Source organism: Schistocerca serialis, chromosome 1 (genome assembly GCF_023864345.2).
Source record: "Schistocerca serialis cubense isolate TAMUIC-IGC-003099 chromosome 1, iqSchSeri2.2, whole genome shotgun sequence".
NCBI classification, from domain to species: domain Eukaryota; kingdom Metazoa; phylum Arthropoda; class Insecta; order Orthoptera; family Acrididae; genus Schistocerca; species Schistocerca serialis.
In genome coordinates, this window is record NC_064638.1 from 1,030,942,485 (window position 1) to 1,030,951,439 (window position 8,955).

The 8,955-nt window shown below is 38.5% G+C and overlaps 1 protein-coding gene across 1 annotated transcript in view; it reads left to right on the forward strand.

Annotated features, from left to right (window-relative positions):
- Positions 1–5,420, forward strand: part of LOC126414003 (innexin inx7) — a 149,171-nt gene extending 143,751 nt beyond the window's left edge. The window contains exon 3 of the mRNA XM_050083311.1: positions 4,451–5,420. Within this exon, the coding sequence (XP_049939268.1) occupies positions 4,451–4,936 (486 nt within the window). The 3' untranslated portion in view covers positions 4,937–5,420. The remainder of the gene's footprint in view (positions 1–4,450) is intronic.
- Positions 5,421–8,955: the final 3,535 nt, after the last annotated feature.

Below are 8,955 nucleotides of genomic sequence, written 5' to 3' on the forward strand. Positions count from 1 at the left end.
ACAACGCATCACTGTCGTAGCAGAATCCCCCGTGCGAGCCGAAATGTCACGGTATGACAACTCTGCTTCCCGGAGATCGATCATTCTGCCCCGTTCGAACTCGCTCACATGCCCATATGGCTCCCTTTGACGTCGACGACGCATACTGGCACTCACTGTATTGTTTCCATCTTGTGCGACAGCTCTGCACCGACTACACTAGGCGCAATACCGATCCTGTCGGACCGACAGGAGAGGGCTCTTCTCGGCCTACGTATACTCCATCTCGGTTCAAAACGTATTACGTATTGATGGCACATCCGTTGCCACTTCCACCAAGATTAGATTAGATTAGATTTACTTTCATTCCAATTGATCCGTAGTGAGGAGGTCCTCCAGGATGAAGAACATGTCAGAAAAACAACAATACATGACAAATATTTACAATTAAAACAAATAAGCTAATGTACCATTCCACAGATCCCAAGCGGAAAGATAGTCATTTTTTAATGAAAGGGTCATTTTTCAAATACTAATACAGTGAATTTAAAATAAAAAAGTCTATTTATTTATTTATAAGGTAATAAACCTGTTATACAACTACTATGATACTTATTTACAATGAACACATTACTGCACTGAAATTGTGCAGAAGTTATATATATATATATATATATATATATATATATATATATATATATATATATATATGTATGTATACACAAATCAGTTGATTTTACTGAGCAATTCATCAATGGAGTAGAAGGAGTTTGCCACCAATAAATCTTTTAGGCTTCTCTTAAACTGAATTTCATTATTTCATTGGTTGTTAAGCTTTTTATGGCTGCTGGCAAGTTATTGAAAATGTGTGTTCCTGAATAATGCACACTTTTTTTGTACAAGACCAAGTGACTTTAAATCCTTGTGAAGATTATTCTTATTTCTAGTATTGATTCCATGACCTGAGCTGTTGGTTTGAAAAAGTGATATATTTTTAATGACAAATTTCATTAAGGAGTAAATATATTGGGAAGCAGTAGTTAGTATCCCTAGATCCCTAAACAAGCTTCTGCAGGATGTTCTTGAGTTCACACCGCATATAACTCTTACTGCACGTTTTTGTGCCCGGAAAACTTTTGCTTGGCTTGATGAATTACCCCAAACATAATCCCTTGTGACATTATTGAATGGAAGTAAGCATGGTATGTCAGCTTTTTCATTTTTATATCCCCTATGTCTGACACAATTCGCATTGCAAATAGAGATTTGTTACGAAGCTTCAGCAGTTCTGTGGTGTGCTTTTCCCAGTTGAATTTATTATCAAGCTGTATTCCCAAGAATTTAACACTGTCCACTTCTTCTATCTTCTTGTCATGGTATGTTAGACATATACTCGTGGGACACCCCTTACAAGTTCTGAACTGCATGTAGTGCGTTTTTTCAAAGTTTAATGACAAAATATTGGCTAGGAACCAGTGATTAATGTCCACAAATATTTTATTAGCTGATCTTTCTAGGACTACACTTGATTTGCTATTTATTGAAATGTTTGTATCATTGGCATACAAAACGAACTTGGCTTCTGGTAATGTTACTGATGAAAGGTCACTGATATACACAAGAAAAACTAAGGGCCCAAAATGGAACCTTTTGGGACCCCACAAGTAATTATTTCCCAGTATGATGATGCCTGATACCTTGATACATGTCTCTTTCGTAATAACACCCTTTGTTTCCTGCCAGAGATATAAGATTTGAACCATTTTGCAGCATTTCCTGTTACACTATAATATTTTAATTTACTTAAAAGGATATTGTGATTTACACAGTCAAATGTCTTTGACAGATCACAAAATATACCAGTTGCCTGCAATTTTTTTTCTCATGAATTAAGCACCTTTTCACTGTAAGTGTAGATAGCCTTCTCAATATCAGAACCCTTTAGAAATCCAAACTGTGACTTTGACAGTATGTTATTTGAGATAAGATGGTTATAAAGCCGACTGTACATTACTTTTTCGAAAATTTTTGAGAATGCTGGCAACAGTGAAATTGGACGGAAATTTGATGCAATTTCTTTATCTCCCTTCTTAAACAGTGGCTTAACTTCAGCGTATTTCAACCATTCAGGAAATATTCCACTGATAAACGACTGGTTACACAGATAGCTTAATATGGTACTTAGCTCAGAATCACATTCTTTAATTAACTTGGTTGTTGATACCCACTAGATGTTTTTGATTTTAAAGATTTTATGATGGACATTATTTCTGCTGGGGTAGTGAGGGTCAAATTCATATTATGGAAGTTACTTGAAATGTCTGGTCTGAGGTATTCCATAGCAGCATCTACCAAACCTGTCAACCCCACCTTTTCAGTAACAGTTATAAAATATTTGTTAAAAAGTTCTGCAACACTATACACATCTGTCACCAATGTATCATTTACTCTTCATGCTATTTGTTCCTTTTCACGTCTGGTTCTAGCGGTCTCCTCCTCCACTATATCCCATATTGTCTTTATTTTGTTATCTGATATGACTATGTTCTCCTTGTAATATATTTGCTTTGACGTTCGTAGTACAGTCTTTAATATTTTGCAGTATTTCTTGTAATTTGCTATAGCATCAACATCGGAACTGTTTCGGATTGACAGATACAGCTTTCTTTTTGTTTTACAAGGTACCCCTATTCCTTGAGTAATCCATGGCTTCTTAGTAGACTTTGCTCTAACCTTGGTAAGTTTTGGGGGAAAACAGTGTTCGAATAAGGTAAGCACTTTATTAGCAAAAGTGTTATATTTTTCATTCATGCCATAAGCACTGTAAACATTAGTCCAGTGAATGTCTCTGAGGAGTGTCCTAAAATAATCAATTTTTGGCTTATTGACTATCCTCTTGAGCTCAGATTTAACAGATTTTATATCCTGTTCAGTATTAACATTTAACAAAAGGAACTGCATGTCATGGTCTGAGAGGCCATTGACTATTGATTTTGTAATATAATTTTGATAATTGGACTTTTGTATAAAGATATTATCAACGGCTGTTTGTGAGCAATTGTCTAGCCTAGTGTGGAACTTTACAGTGGGAATTAAAAATTGAATGATAGTGTTACTAACTCAAATAAGTTCTTATTGGGAAAGCCTTTAAGGAAATCTACATTGAAATCAGCAGCAACCACTATATCTTTGCCAGCCGTGGTGGCCGTGCGGTTCTAGGCGCTGCAGTCCGGAACCGCGGGACTGCTACGGTCGCAGGTTCGAATCCTGCCTAGGGCATGGATGTGTGTGATGTTCTTAGGTTAGTTAGGTTTACGTAGTTCTAAGTTCTAGGGGACTGATGACCTAAGATGTTAAGTCCCATAGTGCCCAGAGCCATTTGAACCATATGAGCTATTTCTTTGTGTTTGGTTGTTAAATGGGCCAGTACAGTTTCAAGGCGGTTTACAAACAGATTAGAGTTACCTGCAGGTGCTCGATATACACTTAATATTATGAAGGATTTTTTGTGAAATTCTACTTCTGTGGCACATGCTTCCATATGCTGTTCTAGGCAAAATTTATGAATGTCGATGTTCTCAAATTTATGACAGTTCCTTATGAATGTGGCAACTCCTCCTTTCTCCATTTCTGATCTACAAAAGTGAGATGCTAACCTAAACCCTGTAACACTTAAAAGTTCTATACCAGTGGTCACATGATGTTCAGAGAGGCAGATTATGTCAGTTGGGTATGAAGACTGTAATTCATCTATGTAGATAGTTAATTCATTAACTTTCTCAGTCCTCAAATATTTTGATGCAATAAAGATAGCTGACATTTCACATTGACGGCGTTAAAATTGGGTAGAGTTAAAATATCTGCTGACTGTCGAAAATTTCTTAACCAATAGCTGTTTATGCTGATGTAATAAGCTAGAATTATGTTTTTTGGCTTCTTTCTGAAACTGAAGGTTTGTCTCAGTTTTAACCTCTCTTAAAATTTGCTTTCTTTCTGTCCTCCCTACCCTAAAAAAGGGTCTTTTCTGAGCCCTATAACCACTGATATTTTACCACTCAGGACAGTGCCTCTCCCCTTTAACTTTCCTGCTATTTCCCCAGCCAATTTACTCTTCCCCTTCCTGTTGAGGTGAAGGCCATGCCTAGTTTAATCCCACCTACTGAGAGAATCTACAGGAACCACACCAATGTGTGACCCTGAAACCGACATAAGCAGGCGTTCCAGCTCCAAATTAACTCTCTTGACAGAAGAGTCCAAATGAGGTCGGTCATGGCGCCCAAGAACAGGTACAAACTCAACACTAGTGTGGTGCTATTCGGGTAATTCCTTCTCGGTGTTGCACTTCTCACAAACGGCAGTGTATTTTCATTTGCTTATGTTTAAAATACGAACATAGCAAAGTACAATCAGTAAAGGTCAGACCAACAGAACATTAGCAGTGTTTAATGGTAGTCTCGCTTTGTGATTGCAGGTGACGAAGTGCACCTTCCACAAATACGGTCCGTCGGGCAGCCTGCAAAAGCACGACGCGCTGTGCGTGATGGCGCTCAACATCATCAACGAGAAAATCTACGTGTGCCTGTGGTTCTGGTTCGTCATCCTGTCCGTGGCCACGGCGCTGGGTCTCCTCTGGCGTCTCTTCACGTTTGTCTTTCACTCGCGCAGCAACGCCTTCAACCGGCGCATCTTCAAGCTGGCCACGCCCCAGCAACTGGAGCCATACGAGATGATCACCGTCACCCGGAAGTGCTACTACTCCGACTGGCTCTTCCTCTACTACCTCGCCAAGAACCTTGACGGATTCGTCTTCAAGGACATCTTCGTCGGCCTCGCCATAGATTTCGACAACGCCGACACCAAAGCGCTCGAGGATCTTGCCGACGGCGCCAGTTCAAAGGCTACTACTATTGTCACTGATGAGGAGAAGGAACCTCTTCAGGAGAAGAAAGACTCTTGAGTCTTCGGTGCGCTACCGCTGTGAGGATACAAAGACTGACAGCTGTGAAACGAATCGACCCATTCGTTTACTGCTCCTCCCAAACTTGGAATCGGGAACTCGTTATTCACGTCAACGTCGTACAACTTATGTAGATGCTGCACGCCACGCTGCGGGGCTGGCAATGGATACCTTTCAATATTAATCTTCTGTCAAATGCTGCACTTTGCAATATTTTCTTTATATTCTATATTCAGGAAACGATCAAATACTAGTCACGTAACTGCTTTTATATAATTCCCCACCGAAACCCTTTACCCTTTCTATTCTTCCCAAGCCTCTCCTCTTCATCTTAGTCTCTCTAAGTGTGTGTGTTTGGACACGTGATTATCTGCAGGCATCCGTGCACACTCGTGAGCATGTGCACACATGTACATACTTGTGTGACAAACACGAGTATCGTTTTCAAGGTGTTTTGCAATTCTTTCTTTATATTTTATTTTTGAGAAATGTATTACTTTTAAGTTGCGAGAGATGTTTTTTTTCTGCCAGGTTCAATGTGATTCTGTAAGTGACTGTCTTTTAGATTCAAAATTTAATTAACGATGTTTTTCTGAAAATAATAAACCTTTATTCAGTTTTTTCCTAGGTTAACAATTTGAGCTTTTTAATTCAGTCTCACTGTACATGATGATTGTATGAAGAGAAAATAGTAAACTAGAATATTTTTAAAAAATAAGTGATCTAAACTTTTCCTTTGACAGATCGTTTTGTGCGTACTAAGAAAGACAGCCCGTAGTTCATAAACTGAACGAAGTATACCAGGCTGTGGATAATCAGGCAACCTCTACTCATAGAGCAGGAGACGCCACACGTTCCCACTCACGGGTAGCTACGTTCCGTATAAAATATCAAGCTCCAGACCAACTGTGCGATTAGAGTAACAAGTTCTGTGTAGAAGCTACAGTAATTATTCAAATGACTAAATCTGTCTCTTTCCATCATATGTCTGTCATGTTATCTTTGCTTCACCTGTCGTCAATGACATTATGTTTTACGTGTTATTACCCAAGAGTACTCCTATAACTTTTCCTCCTCTACTGTCACCCTAATGGATGGTTCAGTACCTGTCCCTTATTTTTGTGTGGCTTTTCATGGACTACTTCCCCCGTCTACTCATTGTATGTAGTCTTCATTTTCTACTTCATTTGTTTCCTTAATTTATGTTTACCATTTCATAGCACCGTATTATAAGTCCCTCAGCTCCTACTCCTCTGGCTCCTGCACATTTTTAGAATCTTTTGCTTCAGTTAAAGTTACCATTCAATATTTCTGAAGCTCACTAAGTATTTGATAATGGTGCAGAAACTTTTCTTCACGTGCACGAAACTTGATTCTTTTCCCTTCTCTTCATGACTCTCTAGGCACCAATTAAAATGTCTGACATGACGTAGTGATTGACATTTATCTCCAATTCAACTTTTTGCACTTTATTTCAGCACTTTGGTTATAACATTTTTAAAGAATTGTGATGCTAAACCTTCATTTAAATAATTTTTTTTTGAAAACAGTAAACATATGCCCTTAAACGCATAACTTAAGAATCATGAGCACTTGTTCGTCTTCGCTATTTTGAAACACAACTCTTCTAATGAACCATTGCTCAAAAGTTTTAAGGTATGCATTTTCTAGTACATGTTTACTGGACATTTTTTTCTTGTTTTGGTCAATATTACCACTTCCAAAATATGGAAAGCAAAGAGCTTGCAGTAGAATAGATTTGTTTCACAGTATCGAAGATCAAGAATTTCTCATAGCTCTTAAGGTATGCGTTTTAGACCCCATGTTTACTTGACTTTTTGTTTCTAATGATCATTCATATTGACCACCACTTCTGAAACACCCTGCATACATGTGAGAATAGGACTACCGGAGCAATTTAATACTTCATTTCCAGCGTAAAGTTTACACACGAGCAAAGCTCAGTTAAACGTAGCCTGTGGGCCTAGAATTTAGACCACATGTTCAATAAGCAGGAACAATTAATGTACACAAAAGACATATCTCATCAGGATATGTCCTATTCATACCACGAATGAACGGAAGACACCTTAGTCTGTAGAAAGCGTCAGTGAAAATTGATTTTCCCCCTTACACAATGGGAGATGATCTTTCTCAAGTTAAGCAACACTGAAAAACTGATCATATGGTTAAGATTTATACGGCTAAAAAACGTTAGGAAACATAATAAAAACAAACTAGGTTCATTATTTTTCTGTGCTTACTTGCCAGCCACATAAACTCTGTGTCTCGGCACGCTGGACGATGAAGGAGCTGCGAGGCCACAGGACAGAATGAAAAACAGATCTCAGTTTCCTTTCAGAATTAACCCCGTAAACCACCGCGGAAGATTACTGTACCAGTGGGTGGCTGTATCAAGAACTTAGTCTATCAACAATTTATTTGACCAAGCTAACAGTGCTAGAAAATTACGACACTACTTTTTATGGCAGTGTGTGGTGCCTGGATGTGGGAGGCGATGTAAGGGTATGAAATACAACTTTATGAATTTCAGTAGAATAAGCCGTGACAGGTATACCTTTACCCAATTCACATTCCTCCCGACGTTTCAGTTCCTAAAAAAGAAATATAAAAAAATTAAAAAAATAGCTCATTCCCCTCCCACCTACACTTTCTTGAGCAGTTTTCCAACCAAGCGTCCATCTGAGGTTTCGGCATTTCGTACTAAGGAAGCTGACAACGTGAGACTATTTTTGGAAGGTTTCATTTTTCTGCGTGCACGTTCTGCATCTTCAGTGCATGCTTTCTACCAACTTCAGAATTCCCATGCCATTGATCATGTGTGATTCTTCCACAACAGGAAGAAGGCGTGAAATTCTGTCTGCACTGCAGTTTCTTCTTCTTCTTTGTTTCAGAACCGCTCAGGACATTTTTCTTACAATATCTTAACTGACTGCCATCGAGGCCAACCTTCATAAGCAGTAATCACGGTGATTTAGATAGCACTTCCTGATCGATTTAATAATTTTAGAATGTGTCTGAACAGGGTCTGCACAAAAGAATATCGGTCATTGCAATTTACTTGCGACGTAGTTACAAAGCAGTAACAGGTCTTAACAAGTGAGTGGACATGTGTTCTTGATGTATCAGGACGAACAAAAGATACTTATTGTAGCATTTTTTCGATTCCTTACATATATACTACAATGTAAAGCAGAATTTCTTTGGATATTTACTCATGCCTAAGAACCGGTATGGCGCAGAATCGTCTGGTGTTTACAAACATGTGTCATCGTAATTCATAATTTACATAGAAAATAGCTATTATACTCAACGTGCTCTCTCCGCAAATACAGGGTTTAGGTCCCGAATGATGGGACCTAAATCGTTCTCCACTGAAGTTGTCTTCTTTGCACAAGTAACTATGACAATGTTTTTAAATTTCTTACACCTACTACTATTTCTTGAAACTGTTATTCCAGACGAGATGCCATTGTTATAATCTCTGGAGTAAGAAGTCGTAGGCTGCATTTTTGTAACGCTTACGCTCTTTTATTACAGCTGATTTATTATGGTTTATTATGTTTGATTTTCTGCCTTTCTTGCAGCAAAATTCTCGAAACGCGTTGTGCTAAGCCTAAAAAAATAAGTAACTTGGGCAGTTTTCATTGTTTAAATCATAAACAACAGATCACTAGTATCCTCTTTGAATTGCACTTCCACAAATTTGTATATTATTGGATTAACACTGTTCCCGCTAGAGCCTTCTCAGGAAGTATCTCCTGCGGTACTGTGGGTATCCCACATTTTGCTGTTTACTATCATGGAGAGTGAATGTAATGCTTTGAGGGATGGGATACTGTATCTCCTGTCCTGATACACCACACGGCCAGAAAAGGTGACGGCACAGTAACTATCTCTGTCTTTTTCTATTATAAAAGCAATTCAGTGACAGGTAAGTGCACGGAATTTCAGCTAACGCGTAATTTACGTAAAACATTGAGCTGCTGACTCAGAAT